Here is a 21,754-nt window from a genome sequence, read left to right on the forward strand (position 1 = left end):
GATGTAAAATACAATACTTTCCACTGCGGCCGCATCTGATGTCATCAGATGCGGCCGCATCACATGACAGGGGATGCAGCCGCGTCATCAATGACACGGCCGCATCCCTTTTCATGGGAAGCGGCCGCCTGTGTGACCCCCGGCCACGCCTCTCCCAGCCCGCGCCTGGGTATGTATGTATGCTCTGGCAGACAGTGGTGTTAAGAAGTGTATGTTTGTTTTCTCTGGCAGACAGTGGTGGGGTATGTATGTTTTCTCTGGCAAACAGTGGTGGGGTATGTATGTATGTATGCTCTGGGAGACAGTGGTAGGGTATGTATGTATATATGCTCTGGCAGACAGTGGTGGGGTATGTATTTATGCTCTGGCAGGCAGTTGTGGGTTATGTATGTATGCTTTGTCAGGCCTATTCTACTTGCATCTGTACATGACATTAGTGTTACAATGCTGTTTATATATATAATTAGAAGGAGCACAGACATAAAATTTCTTGTAACCTTTAGACTTTTAGCACATCATCAAAGCTTGTTCCACATTAGCACCTACTGATAAATGTAACGGCTCAGCGATTAAATTTGAAACAAAGAGTTTAATGACCTGTACAGTTTGAAAGAGTTATACATATAAACTGAAGGAGGAATTAGATGTCTTTGCTTTTTTTTTCTTGAGAATGTTCTTTGCAACTCTTCCCAAACTATATTTGCCTCCAAAGATCAGAACTGGCCATTTATGATTAGAGATGGTCACTGACCCCCGTGTAGTGGTTTTGGTTTTGGTTTTGGATCTGGATTAGCTTTGTGTTTTGGTTTTGGCAAAACTGCTCTCGTGTGTTTTGGTTTTGGTTTTGGATCTGTTTTTTTTAGAAAAATTACTAAAATATGCTAAAATCACATAATTTTGCTCTTTTTTTGTTCCTACATTAGTAGTTTAAAACAATTGACTATTAAACAATCCTTTGTAAGAGGAAGAAAGTAAGAAAACTGTCACCCAGTCGCAAAGCGGATCACAGACACCATTGGGACTATGCTAGTATTAGATCAGCGTCCAATCGCTACTATTAATGCATCTGGTGTTAGACAATTAATTGAAGTCCTTGTGTCCCTTTTGCCAAATTCCATTATGACACCTTTTTACTAGAAAAGATATTCCTCTTCTCTACCAGAAAATTGAATTATTGGGCTACAAAATACCATTCTATCCACTGTACACTTAACCACAGATATGGGGACAGGTGGAACTGGGCAAACTAAAGATTATATGACTGTGACAGCCCACTAGGTCGATGAGTCGCCTTCACCAGCAGGAACAGCAGCAGCATGTACCCAAGTACGTCACATGGTCTGAGGCAGGCTACTCTGTGTATCATCTGCTTCACTAAGAGGCATATTATTATTACTATTATTATTATTGTAGATTTGTAAGGCACCACAGTGCTCCACAGCGCTGTACAGTAGGGAAGACAAGGACATACATAAAACAAGACATACGTAAAACAAGAACAGACAAGGCAGACAAAATGAATGGGGACATGAAAACAAAGGGTACGGAGGATCCTGCTCATTACAGAGTTTACATTCTAAAGAGAAAAGGGCACAGCTGAAACAAGAAGAGCGAGTGTGGCTCAGAGTGGAGATTGGGAGAGTTGTGAGGGTGCATTAGTGTGAATAGTGTTATCGAGGATAAGGTCACCTTGATAAAAGAGATGGGTTTTCAAAGAGCATCTAAAGATTTCAAGCCTGGGGGAAAGTCTGATTGAGCGTAGTAGGGAATTCCATAAGTGGGGAGAAGCACGGGAGAAGACTTGAAGGTGGGAGTCAGACATGAGACAAAGCGCAGGTCAGAGGTATTACCGCTGACAACCTGTTTTAAAAACTATGGGATGCCATTGCAACATGGCTTATCCTGTTTGGACTCTCCTGAGAATATGTGATTTCTATTAATGCCACCAATATTGTTAGAGCATTACAGCGGGGTGAAATCCATCACATTTCCTGTTTTGCTCACACAATCAACTTGGTGGTACAGAACTTTGTAAAAAAAATACAATGACATGCAGGAGATGCTGTCTGTGTCCCGGAATATTTAGGTTAGTTTTCGGGATTGTGCAACAGCATGTAGGAAAATAAAGCAGCTGCAAAAGGAATAGAAATTGAGGATGAATGTACTTTAGTCCAGCAAAGTAGTCACCTGTGAAGAGAGTGAAGACACGGTTAGCTTGAGTCAAGTGATTGCCCTAATTAGACTTTTTGAGAAGCAGCTAGAGAAAATTGATCGAGGAAATTAAACAAAGCAAATCCGCTAACTATATTGTAATTGTAGATTAAGTACTTAATTCTCTTCGCCAGGATCCAAGAGTTATCAACATCTTGCAATGAGATCACTACATTTTGCCAACTGTGCTTGATCTAAGAGCTATGTCTTTATTTCCCACTGTCCCACAAGAGATGCAATGTGCTCCTGGTCAGCAGGCTGACAGCTCAAGTGGTACATGACACAATGATGTCTCCTCCTTCAGTTTCTCTGCCAACTGCTTCTAGGAAAAAATTAAGCTTTCCCAAGACACCCAGTGGTAATGCAGATGAGTCAGCACAACATTTTGATATTTGGACTGGTGTAAAATAATTGACCAAAAATCATGACAGCTCTGCCATAAAATTAACTACAAATTCCATGAGGAAGGCCATTATTAGCAATTACATCAAAGTACACAGACTTCTGTGATGGTGGATTACAGCAGGGATGAATAAGTATTGTTTGAGGAAGATGTACACAATAATAAGGGGGAATATGATGACAGTGTAGATTACAGGTTCTGAAATCTAGCTAAGAGAGGGAGCTACCTGATGCTGGTATGCTTGGTAATAGTTTAGATAGAATGACATATTGGCAATTTTATGTTTTTATACAGTAAACTATCAGCTTTATTAGAGAGGTTAATTCTTCTTTAAAAAGGTACAAGCTTTTTATTTACATTTTTTTTCCCTGACTTATAACCAATATGCACTTGAACTTAGATTTTAGCACATGTGGTAAAGGGATTAGTATCATCATGAATGAGACTGGAGAGTGACCAAAACAATGCCACCCCTCCTGTTTCTGTATGAGCTATAGCTATAGCACAGTAGAAAGTCACTGCAGACTTTTTAGAACACCGACAGCCCTATTATTACAATTTCTGTTTCAACACTGAACCCTGCCACCTCTCCTGTTTCAGAGTGAGCAATGATACAGTAAAATGTAAATGCAGATTTAGACCAAGCCTGCCAGCCCTAGTATTTGTATTTCAGCAATGACAATTAGCAATGGAGCTCTCCTCTTTGTGTGTTACCTATATAACACTGTACAATTTGACTGCAAATTCAGAAGAAAAGACTGCCAGCCCTAGCATTTGTATTTCAGCAATGAGAATTAGCAATGGAGCTCTCCTGAATGTCACTGTAGACTTTGTTGAACTGCTACCCCCTCCTCTTTTAATTCTATCTATGTTGCTGCCCAACTGCTCTACACACTGTGCTACCCCTTCTCTGTCCCTCTTTCAAATGGTGCTAGATCGCCGTGGAGGGCTGTATTTATAGATTTCAAAACTCACGAGATCCGACAACGTAATGATGACATTTTGCCTCATTTTTGATTCCGAAAATGTGCGAAAGTACCAAGCCAATTCGGATATGCTAAGTTCGGGTGTTCGGTTCTTGAGGAACCGAGCCTGAGCATCTTTATTTATGATTCCTGCTTTAATATTACATTTATACCTCCATTTGAAAGGGCAATGATGGCGAAAAATTAGAGAATAGGCTATTGATATTGGTAGTCTATTTGACTCAAGTAAATATATTTTTATTAACTTATGAAACATTAAGAAGCAACACTATTTTTTATTTCACTATCTACAACACATAATACTATACATTCTCATACTTTGAATTGCTGTGCATTAGTTTTGTGGCCAAAACTATCAATTTAAGTGTAGCTTCTCAGATATATATATATATATATATATATATATATATATATATATATATATATATATTAGAGATGGGCGGGCTCGGTTCCCCAAAATCCGAATCCATCCGAATTTAACCTATATGAGTACCGAGCCGAGCACGCGCGGTACTCTCCCGCCCATTCGGAATCGAAATCGAGGCAAAACGTCATTGTGACGTATTCGTATTTCTGAGCTCGAGTCTCGCAAGATTTAAAAAGCATAAATACCAGCCTCCGCAGCAATCCATCACCATTTGACAGAGGGAGAGAGCAGGGTTAGGTGACAGGCTATATCAGCGCAGGGACAGAGCAATAATTGAACACATTATTGTTTCGATTCTATACAATTCTAATCTTAATACCAATTGTTACAGCAGTAAGAGGAGGATAGAGGAGGGTTTAGAAGTAGAAGTGCTTTTGGGATGTCCCTTATTCCCCATTCTTTTGCAGTATTTTTTCTGGCTGTCAAAAGTCATATTTGTCAGCAGTAGGAACAAAAATATTTGGCACTCCAAGTGCTTCTGGGGTGTCCCTTATTCCCCATTATTTTGCTGTAATTTTTCTGGCTGTCAAAAGTCATATTTGTCAGCAGTATCTAAAACAATTTTTAGCACTCCAAGTGCTTTTGGGGTGTCCCATTTTTCCCAGTGTTTTGCAGTAATTTTTCTTGCTGTCAAAAGTCATATTTGTCAGCAGTATCTAAAACAATTTTTAGCTTTTTTTTCTATTCAACTACAAGTGGAGGGCAGGGGGGGGGTATCTATAGAGACTGAAACCAAACTGCCTTTGTCCATTTCAATTTATATTGTACAGTCTAGAACAGCTGAATTTTTTAGTATTTTCTCCAAGTGGAGAGGGGCCTAGAGAGACAGAAACCAAACTGCCTTTGTCCATTTCTTTATATATTTAACTATAAGTGAAGGGTGTAATATACACCCAAAGACAATGGCTGCATTGCCAATAGGCTAAGATGAAGAGGAAGACAATCAGGTTTGTGTGCAGAGTTAAGGACGGACTACCAGGGATTAAACTGTTTTCTTCTTAATTTATTAGCTTTAGAATTACCTTACTTATCCAAGAAACAGGTGGAGCACTAAATTCGGTTATTTTATGCCCAAAACCATTGATATTGATAGATATAAAGATCATTGTTGATCTCACTGAACAAATGAAACAAGCAAGGTTTTATACATGACACTCCTCCCACAGCCCTAGCTTGATTGGCAGGCAACACACCCATCTTTCCTTTTAAGAGGAAACGCCCATCTATGGTTCTGTTGTTTGTGCTGACACACACTTATCTACTTGCTTTGAGAAGGAACATTTCAACCCATGTAAGTTAACCAAACTTTAAACTATTGTTTATCACACATGTCTTTATCATCAACCTAGGTGTATTACTGCACAAATGTTTTACAGTGCTTCCATGCTTTCTCTGCATATTGCCAGCTATATATATATATATTTATTCCCCCTGCTGTGATAGATAGTGAAAGAAATCCTGAGATTTGGTTGATTGGTGTTGAAAAACAAAAAAAAAAAAAAATGTTTCATTGCAATGAAGTCAATTGTGAAAAATGACACTCTCACCCCCAGCACTGGGCAGTCATATAACTAGCAGTGGCATGGCTGTTATGTTGCAGATGTGGGGGTCACTTTGATGTATGAAGTCATGGGGTCAGGTAGCAGCAGTGATCAGACCCTGCTGCTCCCCCCTCCTTTTATCTGGCTTTGCAGAGCGGCCCTCTAGTTAAAGTTTGTCAGTGAGGAGCTGCTCACCTGTGGGTAAATGGGTAAAATGCAATCTATATCTGAGTGCCGGTGATGGTCACAGCTGTGGATATCATCTCCAGTGTGTGCTCCTATATTCTGCTGTTGCAACTTATAGCAAATATAAAAAAAAAAAAAAATTGGTTAGCCAATAAAGGTATCACTGCTATAATACCTTTTTTTTTTTTTTTTTTTTTTGACATGAAAGTATTTAACATCACATAGATTTTTCTGGCTAACACTGGAATAATAAAAAAAAAAAACATTTGCTGCTTATTTTGACTTATGGTATAGACACCAACATTTTTATTCAGGTTTGAGAATTCAAAATAATCTCCATTCACTGTAATCTGTCTAGTGACTACCTGTAGTGTGATGTAGAAAATAATGGTGTAGCTCTAGTTCACCATTAAATAGGCAAGCAGGATAAGCACTCCCCTTAAATTATTAGCTCAAAGCTGTGTAGTAACTTGAGCAGTCATAGTGGAGGTCTGCACCGGACTTATGTGATTTTAAAAACACTATATAATAACTATACATTATATTCTCTACATTTGCAAAATCTTATGTTACATATATTATATGTATAGATGATACCAATGTGGAAAGGAACAATGAAATCATAGGGGTATCCTTTTAAAATATGGAGATAAAACATGCCTAGCTTGTGTATATGCATAACTTAAATCCTAAAACCAAAAGATGTCCTATAATAGAACCAAGTGCATGATAGCAAAATCATATATGTGGTAAAATCTTATGGTCTTTTATTTAGACATGTTTTCAAAAGGGGAGCAGTAAGCATTTATACTCTTAGCATAGCAAAAAATGGACTCCTGAAATTTAGATAAAGAGCAATGGGAGTTGATGATTGGTTTATATTTACATATTTGATTTACCATCGGTGATTAACAGGACCAAAAAGAACATTTATGTTAAATAACCCCTTTCCCATTATTCTACTACAAAGTTACATGTCTAGCATATATTTTCAATGACCCTCTCAAATAAAATAAATTGTTATTGGCCCAGTCAATTTATACCATAGTTGCCTACTCTCCTGGAATGTCCGGGAGACTCACAAATTTTTAGGAGTTCTCCCGGACTCCCGAGAGAGCAGGCAAAAATCCCGGATCCAGATTTCGGTGTTGTTGAAGATGGCAGGGGGAGGGGCTAAACACGACACGACCATGTGGTCACGCCCCCTCGATGAACCCCTTCCCAGAAAGCTGCCTGCCAAAGTAGGCAAGTATGATTTATACTCGGGAAAACCAAACTTCTAAGTCTCTGGGTATTGTTGCGTTCTCTGGGCCATAATGACAGACCACTGCAAAGTCAGTCTGAGTCAGGAATTCTTTATTTAGATGCAGTAGTCATTGTTCATCTTTAACTGCACAGCCTGGCAAGCACAGCTGATGGAAGTTTACTGAGTTGCAATCAAGTGATTGTTGACTTGGCATAAACGGTGAGTTGAACTCCCAAACAGTATGTAAACCTGCTCTGGCCTTTCATTCTTTGCCAGAATATCAGCTTTGCTATTCTGAGATCATCATGTTATCATGTTTACTGCTTAATTTCTGATAATTGATCCGAGTTCTTCCTGACCGCTAAAATCTATAACTGTAGTACAAAGTATCACAAAATACTTTGTACTGCGGTTATAGATTTTGGCCTCTGACTATTCATCATAATCAACATCTATTTATATAGCGCCAGCAGATTCTGCAGTGCTTTACAATTGGGGGAACAAACAATAATAAAACAATACTGGGTAATGCATACATACTGAGAGGTAAGAGGGCCCTGCTTACAATCTATTTCTCTGTTAGCTGATTTTATTCAGTTTATCTGCATCCTGCTGACCTCTGCTTTTCTGACTATTCTTCCTCAAGGGCTACGTATCTGTAGTGCTCCGCTCACCATGCTAAGGGGCCAGTTTGGTGGACCACTATCTGGTTATTACACGCAGAAAATCCATCCTGTTTTGCAATGAACTCTGGTGAATCTCATTAGTAACTTAGACTCTGCACAGCTGCTCTCTGACTGTGTCACTCTTAGCTGGTGTCCACAACCCCAGACCTGAGAGTCTGTCCTAGTTTTATGAAGAAAAAAAAATAAATATTGTTTATACCCATTTGTATAAATATACATGATCCCTCACTGTGTCTCCTCATACCATATCATTAAATTCCATGGTCTTGTTGAGTCCCTCTGGATGCAAAGTCTGGATCTATACAGGGGGCCTCACTGCGGCACAGTCTTTTAAACCTACACCTTGTGCTGTTTTTAATCAGTACTACATCTAACTTTAAGACAATCTGGATTTGCTCTGTGATTCAGGATATTATGTCTTTCTGTCTAAAACATTCCTTCAATGTCCTAGTGGTCCTATAGTCATCATCTATTTATATCACATCTCTAATTCCGCAGCGCTGTACAGAGAATGCATTCACATCACTGCTGCCACATTGGAGCTTAGTCTAAATTCCCTAACATACACACACACTCACACACAGAGACTAGGGTCAATTTTTGATAGCAGCCAATTAACCTACTAGTATTTTTTTTACAAACTCAATGGTTTTATCACAGGAAGTGATCTCAAATTATATTTGTAATAAACTTACCCACATACATCTCAACCTCATCTCTACATACAATCATGGATGCCCCCTGCACTCTGCCAATGACCGTCATCTCACTACTCCACTGATCACCTCTTCCACCTCCTGCCTCCAGGACTTTGCCCGGGCTGCTCCCCAGCTGTGGAATGAACTCCCACACTCCATCAGGGTAGCCTCTACTGTCAAGGGTTTCAAGCGTGCCCGTAAGGTTTGAACAAATGAGTCTATCTGCCTTCCTCCTCACTGTCTTGTCCCAGCTTTCACCCCCACTCCCCCAATCAGTACTACCATATATGTGTCTCCCCCTTTCCTTATAGGATATAAACTCTCACGAGCAGGGCCCTCTTTCCTTGTGTTCTCTGTCTAATATTTCATCACCCTCTGTACCTCTTGGCATGCTTCCCTAGCCCTGTTTTCTTAAACTTAGGCCTACTTCTCGCTGGTTCCTACCATCACTCACTCGCTGTCCTGCAAATAATTTGATCTGCATTATCCTGTTGCCTTGTATTTTTATTCATTCAGAATGTCGGGTCTTTGTATTTTGTTCTTCATGTATCATGTTGTGTGTTTTGGATCATTTCTTTAAGTGTCATGTACAGCGCTGCGGGCCATTTGTCGTGCCTTATAAATAAAAGATGATGATTATTATTTAGTTGGAATCCAAAATATTCCTGAGGTTTTCATTCCTCTTAATGATAGTGGGTCTCTCTTGAATTAATACCCTCTGGTGTCAGATCTTGTTTCAAAATTTCGAAATTTGTTCATAGGATTTTCTTATTCTGGCACAAGTTTGTCTTAAATTTGGGTTATTAAAAGAGACATCAACTTTTAGTTACTTTAGCTAAAGACTCTAGTAAAAATAATATCCGGGTATCCTCTTGAGACATACTTCTTTAACGTGTTGTCGTGTTTGTAATTCAAAATCTTTGTCTAATATGTGATTATGTCTTAATCTTCCCAATTTTCTTTTTGGGATATTGTTGACCCATGGTTAATTGTGCCCACTATTGTAATATAACTTATTACTGGAGTCTACTATATTGTAATTTGAGGAGATAATTATCCTCTTGGGCTGAGAGTGATAATCATAAATAAGTTAACAGTTCAGTTATGAAAACTATTAGTGTACTTTAAATTGTAATTATTAGAATTAAGGTGAGAAGCAAAGTTTTGTGCTAAATCTATATCTCATCCGAAATAATAAACATATCAATACGACTGTCATAGAGTACTAGGTTGGCCCCATATGGGCCGTTTCTTCCTCACATTTCCCATATACAGAGTGGTAAAACTAGGGCCAAACTTAGTGCCCATCTTGAATGTCTGATGATAGAAAGTTGAATCAAAAGAAAAAGTTTGCCTGAGTATAAGAATCACATCAAGAATAAAGTTGTGTTGCTACATACAATTTGGAGAAAATGGGGTGTAGAGGGGGCTACAGAAAACATTTGGAGAGGGGGCTGGAGAAAATGGGAGGGGGTTACAGAAAATGTGGAGAAAAGTAGCTAGAGAAAATTGGTGGGAGAGGGCTGAAGAAAATCTGGGGGGGGGGGGGTGGAGGGACATGAGCGAGTGTAAAATTTAATGTGTTTGCTCATATCTATATAACCACAAATGTGGCTTAAGGGAAGTTTGGCACATTTTTTGGAGGCTGACTTTTATTTTCTTCACACAAGTTCTCAACATTCTTTATAAAGTAACCGACAGTTAATGCAATATGATATTGTGACTTTTTAATACAAAAAGGGCTTTAATTAGAGGGGATGGACAGACTGACATTTTTTGAACAAGTTTGGGTGGAAAAAACTACACCATTTGAGATGCCGTTGTATGGCCTGGGTATTTGTACATTTAAATAACTAATTGCACTAATGAAAAGTGTAGAATAAAAATATTTTTTTTGCTTCAGTCACTGCATTGTGAAAAATAAACCAGTTGTCATAACATAGCCTGCGTATCTAAACACATATATGATATGGGTTATGGTGCAGCACAGTGGCCTAGTAGTTAGCACTTCTGCCTTACAGCACTGGGGTCATGAGTGCGATTCCTGACCATGGCCTTATCTGTGTGCCATTTGTATGTTCTCCCTGTGTTTGCGTGGGTTTCCACCGGGTGCTACGGTTTCCTCTCACACTTCAAAAAACATACTAGTAGGTTAATTGGCTTCTATCTAAATTGACCCTAGTCTGTGTGTGTGTTAGGGAATTTAGACTAAGCTCCAATGGGCCAGGGACTGATGCATACTTGCCAACTTTTCCTTGTTGGCTTCAGGGAGATCCATCATTTTGGTACCGCCCCCTAAATGATTGTCACAATTTTGGACAATTACAGCAGGTTTAAGATGACGCAGTATTTGCGTCATTAAGCCACTCTCCCGCCACCTATCTATTGCGGGGCAAGAACTGGGAGGTTGCCTTGCTCTCCCGGGAGCCCAGGTGGTCTCCCAGAAATGCGTGCGCCTCCCGGACATTCTGGCAGAGTAGGCAAGTACGCGTTAAAAAAAGCAGCTAATGAATCTCTAGAGACTGAAGTGTCTTTTACATTTCTGTCTCCATTACTGAAGTCATGTTGTCTTACCTGTCAGTCTTTGATTAAATCTTGATCTCCATGAAAATGGCCACCTCCATAGGCATCAATACATGGACATAGGACACAATTTCTGAACTGTCATCATGCCACAGATGGCGAAGCCAACCACGTCTTGTACTGGCTCAGCATCAGGGAGAATGCCAGACTCTTCAGGGAGTGAGGGAGATCACCCCTATTTCAGGGAGTCTCCCTGACATTCAGGGAGAGTTGGGAAGTATGCTGATGGGAATGAGTTCTCTGTACAGAGTTGTGGAATTAGTGGCGCTATATAAATAACTGATGCTTATAGCAAGTTATATAACTTTACTGACTAAAGGGCTCCTAACAGGGGTTTTACTGGTTAACTGACTAAATGTGTACTGACAATGAATGATAACAGTTGCCCCTGTAATGTCACCAACCTAACAGATATGATTACTGAGGTTGTTATATACACTACAGTGCTATTAATATACATTGTATTACTTTACACTCTATGTTTCATGTTGTATGATTTTTCATTATATATGTATTTTAAGCCCAATGTATTCCCGTCTCCATATACAATATATTGTAACTTTCCAATAAAAAAAAAAGGGCTTTAATTAGAGGGGATGGACAGATTGACTTTTTTTTTTTTTTTTTTGAACCAGTTAGTGTGTGGGGAAAAAATATATACCATTTGAAATGCTGATGTATTGCCTGGGTATTTATACATCTAACTGCACTAATGAAAAGTGGATAATGAAAATATTTTTTTTGCTTTAGCTGCATTGTTAACAATAAACCAGTTGACATAACATAACCCGCCTATCTAAACACCTATATGATATGGGTTATGGTGCTTATAGCAAGTCGTATAACTTTACTGACTCGAGCTTTCTAACAGGGGTTTTACTGGTTAACTGACTAAATGTGTGCTGACAAGGAATGATAACCGTTGCTCCTGAGGGTGTAAAATGCAGTACAGTGCTATTAATATACGTTGTATTACGTTACACTCAATATATGTTTCGAGTTGTATGATTTTTCATTACATGTATTTTAAGCCCAATGTATTCTCGTCTCAAAATAAATATCTCAAATACCTGTATTAGGTTTTGTATGCTATGTTGAGTACTAACATTGAAGAGTAATGTGCTCCAATTGGGAACTGAGATGTAAAAAGGGAGTCGTCTTCACTGACACTAGGACATAAAAAGGACCCACAGACACATGGATTCATACAGACTCTCACACGTTCTTGTATCATTATACATTATTTTGGTCAATCATTTTTCTTTCTTTCATAGTATAACTTTTATGTATATTGTATACAGCACTTTCTCCATTAACAGAGCACACATTGTAGAGCAACAGAAGACACCTTTATTACGTGAGTAGGGGTTTAATTGATTTTTATGCTGAGAATTCATTGAGAGTTCAAGCTTTGGCTTTGTAGTTTATCAGATACAGATTATGGTGTAGTTAATGGGAACAATCTTTAAAAGCAAATTACAATGGACAGAGAATAAATACGAACATTCGTACAGTTGGTAAAGATAAGAAATTGAGATGTTTATTAGAAATTCTAATTGTTTATGGAGTAGCGAGAGAATGAGGTGGTAACGAAAAGTAAAAACCATTATATTATACTGACTAAACATTAATGCACTGATGAAGATTACTAAAAGTATCCAACACTATAATTCATACGTGGATACATTCCACAAAGTTGAGCTTTAAGAACGGGCCTGGCCAACCTGTGGCTCTCCAGGTATTTTGAAACTACAAGCCCCAGCATGCTTTGCCAGTAGATGGCCAGCTGATAGCTGGCAGGGCATGCTGGGACTCCTGGGGAGCCACAGGTTGGGCAGGCTTATTTTACAAACTTGCGGAGCCTGGAACAGTCTTAAAGTCTGGCCTGTTTGGATCACTGGAGGATTGAAAGGATTCTTTAGGGGGATCAGAGATATCTGGGTACAGACACAATCATGTTGCAGGGATAAAGATAAAATAGACTCATTAATGATGGTGCAGCTCATGGTCTATTGCAATGATTCACGCCAGCAGTTTAATCCATGTCTTGGTTTCCTGACACTGGCACTCTGCTGGATTATTATTTTATTTTGTATGATATAAGAGATGAATCCTAATCTAAAACATTTCTCACTTTTCTAGTTTCTTACAGAGCTTCTCTCACAAGGTCACTGGCTCAGACATGGGGATCTACAAGGTGAAAATTGCAACAGGGAAGTACCTGTGTGCTGGGACCTCTGATCAAGTTTCCATTGTTCTTGTGGGGGTCCAAGGTGAAAGTGCTAAACATCAACTGCCCCATAAGTGGAATAACTTCAAACCTGGAGCAGTGAGTATCTTATAAGAGTCACAATATGGGAATAATGTTACACTACAAATAAATGAAATTAAAGAAGAACTGCACTCAAACTTAAAAATATGTACAGATGATGCTCTCTAAGCTTACTGCTTGGCTACTTTAAACTAGGGATGAGCGCGCTCGGATTTCTGAAATCCGAGCCCACCCGAACGTTGCGGATCCGAGTCGGATCCGAGACAGATCCGGGTATTGGCGCCAAATTCAAAAGTGAAACTGAGGCTCTGACTCATAATCCCGTTGTCGGATCTCGCGATACTCGGATCCTATAAATTCCCCGCTAGTCGCCGCCATCTTCACTCGGGCATTGATCAGGGTAGAGGGAGGGTGTGTTAGGTGGTCCTCTGTGCTGTTTAGTTCTGTGCTGTTTAGTGCTGTGCTGTTTAGTGCTGTGCTGTTTAGTGCTGTGCTGTTTAGTGCTGTGCTGTGCTGTGCTGTGTTCTGCAGTATCAGTCCAGTGGTGCTGTGTGCTGTGCTCTGTCCTTCTGAGGTCAGTGGTGCTGCTGGGTCCTGTGCTGTGTCCTGTTCAGTCCAGTGGTGCTGTGTCCTGTGCTCTGTGCTTCTAAGGGCATAGTTATTTCCCCAATATTCCCCTGTGTTTAAAAAAATAAAAAAAAGTTTTTTTTATAAAATACCAAAAACTACTTTAATATTTTTTAATTACCACAAAATTTTCACAACCAATCCTGCAGTATAAGCCCATTGGTACTGCAATATTACCAAGTTCACACATTCAGCAGTAAAAGTCCAGTGGTACTGCAATATTACAAAGTTCACACATTCTGCAGTATCTTGTGCTACATATAATGGAGACCAAAAATTTGGAGGATAAAGTAGGGAAAGATCAAGACCCACTTCCTCCTAATGCTGAAGCTGCTGCCACTAGTCATGACATAGACGATGAAATGCCATCAACGTCGTCTTCCAAGCCCGATGCCCAATCTCGTAGTACCGGGCATGTAAAATCCAAAAAGCCCAAGTTAAGAAAAAGTAGCAAAAAGAGAAACTTAAAATCATCTGAGGAGAAACGTAAAGTTGCCAATATGCCATTTACGACACGGAGTGGCAAGGAACGGCTTAGGCCCTGGCCCGTGTTCATGACTAGTGGTTCAGCTTCACCCACGCGTATCATAGATAAAGTACATTCAGTGGTGTGGGGCAAATTGAAAAATATTCAAAATGCACTGACATTATCAAAAACAAGAGGTTGTCACACGCTAAAACTCCAACATGTATATGATGGAGAGGATGGAGGAGCAGCCGTATGTGTAGTGTAATGCAGACCTGTTGAAGGTTTTTTATATATTTTATTGTGGTGCCCAGTGCCCACTCCTCTACGCAGTCCAGGTACACTTATTGGTGCGAATCAAACAAGTTGATGGTTTTCTTATTATATATATTGTGGTGACCCACTCCTCTACGCAGTCCAGGTACATTTATTGGTGCGAATCAAACCAGTTGATGGTTTTCTTATTATATATATTGTGGTGACCCACTCCTCTACGCAGTCCAGGTACATTTATTGGTGCGATTCATAAAAGTTCAGGGTTTTTAATATATTGTGGTGACCCACTCCTCTACGCAGTCCAGGTACATTTATTGGTGCGAATCATACAAGTTCAGGGTTTTTAATATATTGTGGTGACCCACTCCTCTACGCAGTCCAGGTACATTTATTGGTGCGATTCATAAAAGTTCAGGGTTTTTAATATATATTGTGGTGACCCACTCCTCTACGCAGTCCAGGTACAATTATTGGTGCGATTCATAAAAGTTCAGGGTTTTTAATATATTGTGGTGACCCACTCCTCTACGCAGTCCAGAAAGATACCTTGTTGCAACGTTTTGGACTAATAACTATATTGTGAGGTGTTCAGAATACACTGTAAATTAGTGGAAATGCTTGTTATTGAATGTTATTGAGGTTAATAATAGCCTAGGAGTGAAAATAAGCCCAAAAACTTGATTTTTAAACTTTTTATGTTTTTTTCAAAAAAATCCGAATCCAATACCTTAAATCCGAACCGAGACCTTTCGTCAAGTGTTTTGCGAGACAAATCCGAACCTCAAAAATAACGAAAATCCGGATCCAAAACACAAAACACGAGACCTCAAAAGTCGCCGGTGCACATCCCTACTTTAAACAGGCGAATAGTAAATTCACAGGGGTCACTGACCCAAGCTTAGTCTGCTTGAAACAAGCCTAGCAGTTATAGAGGAGAGCAGTAGACATGGAACCATTACAGCCAATGGGAACCCCAGTGGATCCGGCAAATCCAAGGTTCTTCTTTCATTTTGTATAGGAAATCAGATAGTTTACAATCGGGGAAATAGCTTATTTAAAGTAAAATAGCAATATGTGTTGGACAGACAGTAATAAATCTTCAGAACAGTGTCTGCAACAAAATATAAAATATTACTCCAGAGGCGGAAAGGCGTTTACATTTTCTAAAATAAAACTCTATGTACCATGTTACACATGTGCATGTTTTGGCTTAAGTCTTAAAAAAAATGTTAGTGGCAATCCCCTTTAAAAGTTAATGTGAATATTTAGCGAGTCTCTGCTGTGTATATCTGTCATAAGCATTCTCCTGATATGGGAAAGTAGAACATTGTATATGTTTATTTTTGTGTACATTTTTAAAGGTCTCATAAACAAATATGTTACGCAGTGGATAGACCCCAGAAGGGCTACTGTTCTTGCATATAACTGAAATAAGTCTAGCCTAACCCTTCAACCATTCTGTATACAATAAAATAAGAAACAATTCCTAAAAAACACAGGTTTGTATTTGAGGAAAAGTAATAACTACATATATTCTATTGGAATTCTACCCCTGTGTACAACTTCCAATGAAGAAATGATAGAATGTTTTGTATTTGGCTCTCTCATTAATACATATAATGGATTACCCTGATATTACATGTTAAACATATAAACCAAGATGTCTGCAAATATGCAATTTTCTAGTAAAAATGCCATTTACCATTGTTATATACTTGTCTATGTCCACAAAGTCCCTGAACTCTATTGATAACATCACCTTGTATAATTGCGACACTCATGGTCTACCCTAGTGGGAATTCTAGACTTATTCCATGCAAGTTTTTTAAGGCTCTGCTCTGCTTTTCAAGGTGACTGACTTTGATGTTAACATTGAGGAAGATCTGGGAGAGCTCCTGGTGGTTCGGCTGTCAACAGAGCACTACAAGAAATTTAAAATGGATGCCTGGCACTGCCAGTATGTTGACGTGACCTGTCCCAATGGTCAACTCTACCAGTTCCCTTTCTATCGGTGGATCCCTGGTTTAACTACAGTGGAGATCCCAGAGGGGAAGGGTGAGTTGGAATTTTTTGCAGGACTTGGATACAGATCGGAACTCTTACCCAACTTATACTTTAGTAATAAACGCACAATAAAATCCCTAATATAAGTCTCTCCACCTGAATTTTGGTGCACAGGACTAGATATTACAGAGCTGAGAAGACTGGTTCTATGTAGAAGGGCTGGGCAGAACGGGAGTACATGTTACACTATAATTGTGAAGGTTTCCATGTGGGGACCATCTCGTACTAAATTGTAGCCATGTGAGAGTTTAAAATCAACTTCTAATCACGGGGTAACAGGTCACATTTACTTAATTACAATAAAAACTGTACTGGTGATTATTGGAAGTTGTATTATGACCATTTCTCTGTTTCAGGCATTGTATTAGCTGGGAAAACTCACCCTGTTATTCAGCAACAACGGACATTAGAACTGGAGAAGGAGAGAGAGACCCACAAGTGAGTGACCAATGTACATGAAGTGATGTTTTGTATACTTGCTGCCTTTGGGAAAATGGCCTGTCTTCCGAGGAGGGGAGAGTCTTGATCATTATTACAGTATTTCATCAGGATACCCCTGATGAAGTTTGAGAGAACAAAACATGTAGGAGTTTTATCCTCACAATAATATTTTAGAGTAATTTTTTAAAGTGTTTTTAACTGCCAGTGCAATATTTGTGGCACTGTCACACCTGCTGATCCCGACAGCTTGAAGTGCTCCTCCTTGGTATCCACATCACAGTGGACTCAGATAAACGCTAATTTTATGCCACTTTATGTCAGGGTCTTTTAACCTTATTTAAAATAAAAATTGGCTGTTTGAAAAGATTTCACACATGGGCGGTTGTCTTTCCGATGTGTATTTCCTTCACAGACAATGAAGTGATTATAAATGAGAGCTGAAGATTCTGCTTGTAATACACCTATCAAGCATTCAACAGATAAGCTTCCTCTTGATTTGAAAAATGTATGCAGCTTTCATTCAATAGGTTCATTGATTGTACATTGCTTATACCAGGGTTTCCCAAACCCAGTCCTCAGGGCTCCCTAACAGTGCAGGTTTTCCATATCTCCTTGCTGGAGCACAGGTGTATTCATTACTGACTGACACATTGTAACAGATCCACAGGTGGTCCTAATTACGTCACATGTGATCCAGAAAACCGGCACTGTTGGGGAGCCCTGAGGACTAGGTTTGGGAAGCCCTGGCTTATACTATGAGCTCCCTTTCTTCTAATGTTTTTTGATCCTAGATTATTCCACTTTGGGTGTGGATTTTTAGAAGAAGGGAGCTGTCAATTCACTTTGGACTATATTTTGATGTCTTATATGTAGTGAATTGTTTATAAATTTGGTGTTATTTCTCATTGCAGCAAAGAGATGGTTTTAATTTATTACATATTCACTATTTTTGAGGTTCAAAAATTGAAAAAACAAAACTATAAAAATTCCTAACTATAAAAAGTCCAACAGCTGTATATTAATATATATATTCGAGATGAGCATTTCAGAGAAATCTGACAGATTGGCATGTTGGGGTTCCAAGTTGAACTGAGCCATGACTCGGTTTTGCGTGGCAAAATCGGATCTGAAATCGAGACAAAAGTACCATTTCTGTTAAAATGCAAGTTAGAATGGTTATCTTCTATATATCACACCCCCCCCCCCCCCTCCCCGTTCTCATCTGCCAATTTAGAAGTGATAGCATATGGGTTGCAGGTTTGCTGCAATTCTGTGCTCAGAAAATCGCTTGAGGGTTGGACAGCGTGAAAGAGGCAATTTATATTGCAATAGCTGTGATTTTACTGTAGAAATGCTAAAAGTTTATTTAGAGATCAGTCTGCTGGAATTGTGTTCTGATCAATTGGGTGTGAGAGTGAAGCGTAGACAAACAGTGGCAACTGGTTGTTGTAATAGTATATTATAGTATATAAAGTATAGACATCTGAACTAATTAGTGGAGAAAAAGCAGGGTGCTTTATGACTGAGCAGCATGTGCCAAAAAATATATTTCTTGCTTTTTAAATAAGAGCAGTCTTCTTCCCAAGTTTCTCAACTATTTGGAAATGTGAGTAGAAGTAGTAATGATGATGATTTAGATGAACAAATTGAGGATGCTACTTTGGAACTTATAAATGTGCAAGAGGATGAGTGGGATAATTGTGGATCTGAATATGAATGTGTTGTACTTGAACTAGATAATGAGGAAGATGGTGGTTGTGTCGAAGTAAGGCAGCCACCAATGGTACCACCTCATGGCCATGATGAGCACATTGTCAAGCCAGGGCATTAGACCATTGATCATCTAGGCGCCTTCTCCATGTCACTTGCAGGGAGTTCATTCAAAAAGTTTTTCAAAGGATGGAAAATTGTATAGTAGCAAGCAGCCCAGCATCAGCTAGCAGCCGAATGGATAGCCACCTCATTCATACTCATTATTAGTACATAGTCCAGCATCCAATTTTCCATTTCAAACTGACTCGCCTAATGCAATCCATGATTTCCAAGAAGCATCCTTTCGCCAATTGTCTGTGAAGCAAGTATTTTACAAAAGGAACCAAGTATAACAGTCAGCATCCTGTTGCACAGTGGATCACTAAAGCCAGGACACCTATGTTGGCATTGGATGTGCGTCCAATTTCCACCATCAACGCATCAGCTTTTAGCTAGTTAGTGGAGGTAAAGTGTTCACACTACCAAATTCCATCTCATTTCCATTTCTGTCGAACGCAATTCCTCTATAGTGTGTGTGTGTAACACTATCCATCATGGCAAGTAAATAAACATCAAAGTGGTACAGCAGAAACCTGTGAGGAGCCATCTCATGTTTTGTTTCTAATTAGAAACAGGTCTGTGAATCAATAGATGCGTTGTTGATGTGTGACTTATATGAATATATTCTATAGCATATACTTTCTTTGTGTCTTGCAGGTGGAAATTTTATTCAGAAGGTGCCCCTCACTGCATCGATGTAGCAGAGGTTAAGGATCTGCCCCCTAATGACCAGTTCTCCTTCTTAAAACGGAGCAGCTTTGGCTACTCTGTATTAGCCACGTATGTACTTAGTCTGAGAAGATTACAGCACAGTCATACAACTAACGACCCCTGAATCCCAAACTTGAATCCATCTTATTACTATTTATCAGTTAACTTCTACCTCTGTTGGGGATGGCTGGGGTGTATCCAAGGTTCTAATCTATGTTCATATCTGTTGTGTGCAGACATAACTGAGCTTTCAAAGTCTGCTGATCAGTTCACAAATGCAGAAACAGTGCAAGCTAGAATCTTGGGATTTAACGTTACAAATACGCATGAAGAAAGTATATTTCTACATGGATAGCATTCATGTTGAAGTGCTAACAGAGATAGTGAACGGGGTTATTGATCCCTATGTAAAATACTGGAAGAGAAATACTATTTGAGGGGAACTCCTAACATAAGGGATAAAGACAATTAGAAACTTAGGTCTGTAAATAGTTCCAGATTATGATTCCCCAATCCGAGCCATTCATATAATGATATATGTTGCTATTAAGGTCAGAAAGATACTTAAAACACTAAACAGAAATAAAATGTTGCAATGTTAAAAAGTGAAATTTTCTAAAATTAAAATAAGTGTTCATAGGGCATTGATAGGGCATTAATTCAAATATGGACCTAAAAGGTCAGTAATATGGGAATTTTATGGGCTTGGACCCAACCAAAGTTATTAGTGGATAGACAGATGTACTGTTATTAATGTAACAGTTAATTCTGAATGAATTCCCTATGAACAGTCACTTATTTTAGTTTTGGCATAGTTCGCTTTATAACATTGCAACATTTTATGGGTACAAAATAAGTTAGATTTTATTTCTGTTTTAGTTTTTCTGTCCTTGATGGCGACATATCTATGACTGGCTCTGATTGGGAATCATAGTCTGGAACTATTTACATACCTAAATTTCTATTGATCTGTACACCTTGTGCTAGGAGTGCCGAACATAAATAGTTTTTCTCCTTCTTTTCAAGTATCGGTGTGTATAATTCTTGTCATGCATAGGTGACACTAAGGACTAGATTTACTAATCTGCGGGTTTGAAAAAGTGGAGATGTTGCCTATAGCAACCAATTGGATTCTAGCTGTCATTTTGTAGAAAGCCCTAAATAAATGATGGCTAGAATCTGGTTGCTATAGGCAACATCCCCACTTTTTCAAACCTGCAGCTTAGTAAATCTAGCCCTTAGTCTGCTTGGCTGGGTCAGTAATTATCCCACCTGTTTCCACAGACAGATATCCTCAAAACACAGCTGTTGGGGGGTGCATAAGGTCTGGCGTTAAGAAACACTGGTGTAGAGGGAGCACCCTATATGCCCTATATACTAATCATCATTTCATCTAGTACTCTAAAGGGGTATATATATATATATATATATATAATATTTATATTTTTTTTAAACTGGTATCATCCAGCCCGTATGTTGATCAGAATTTGCATAACTGACTTATTACATGATTGCATGATCTGACACTTTTTTGTGATTTCGTTGGGTATTTATCACTATAGCATTTTACCTAAGAATCCTTTATCTTTTTACAATCTCTAGATCTCCACTTTAAATTCTTTGAATGCATACCCTGAGCTGTTGACCCTTTTGCTTACAAAACATCAGGTGGATCTAGAATATTGCATAGTAGTTACGGAAATAGGTTAAGATGAAGAATCTAATTTTTACCTGGTGTTACATTTCTTCTAACAGTCTGTTCAATGGAAATTGCCTAGTATACTTCCCAAGATCTTCCTAGTTTCAATGTGTCCCTCTTTATTTTGAGGCTCTCCTATACATATGTGACTTTTTAAATCTTTTTGCTAAGCTCAATATAATAACAAATATACCATGTGCAGGTTTAGTAATAGCTGGGTATAGTAAGCTGTGCTTAATATAACTTTGTTCCTGAAGATGCACTGAAGCAAGAGTTTATAAATGTCAAAATAAATACATTTATTAATGGTAATTATTTTATACCATCTCTGTACCACTTATCTAGACTGTGATCAGATGTGCTATATTTTAATTAATGTAATGCTTATTTTTATGCACAAATTGTTTAAGGATTTTATT

General features: G+C 38.8%; 1 protein-coding gene across 2 annotated transcripts in view; it reads left to right on the top strand.

The window, feature by feature from the left end:
- Positions 1 to 5,245: 5,245 nt before the first annotated feature.
- LOC142140072 (hydroperoxide isomerase ALOXE3-like) overlaps positions 5,246 to 21,754 on the top strand; it is a 30,657-nt gene continuing 14,148 nt past the window's right edge. Inside the window, exons 1-6 of one of the 2 annotated variants that reach the window (XM_075197932.1) lie at positions 5,281 to 5,318; positions 12,287 to 12,324; positions 13,110 to 13,296; positions 16,459 to 16,663; positions 17,029 to 17,110; positions 19,583 to 19,705. In XM_075197932.1, coding sequence (XP_075054033.1) covers positions 13,150 to 13,296; positions 16,459 to 16,663; positions 17,029 to 17,110; positions 19,583 to 19,705 — 557 coding nt within the window. In that variant the 5' untranslated portion in view covers positions 5,281 to 5,318; positions 12,287 to 12,324; positions 13,110 to 13,149. Of the gene's footprint in view, positions 5,319 to 12,286; positions 12,325 to 13,109; positions 13,297 to 16,458; positions 16,664 to 17,028; positions 17,111 to 19,582; positions 19,706 to 21,754 lie in introns of both variants that reach the window. The other variant, XM_075197931.1, reaches the window with a different exon arrangement.

Source organism: Mixophyes fleayi, chromosome 2 (assembly GCF_038048845.1).
Source record: "Mixophyes fleayi isolate aMixFle1 chromosome 2, aMixFle1.hap1, whole genome shotgun sequence".
Lineage (NCBI taxonomy): Eukaryota > Metazoa > Chordata > Amphibia > Anura > Limnodynastidae > Mixophyes > Mixophyes fleayi.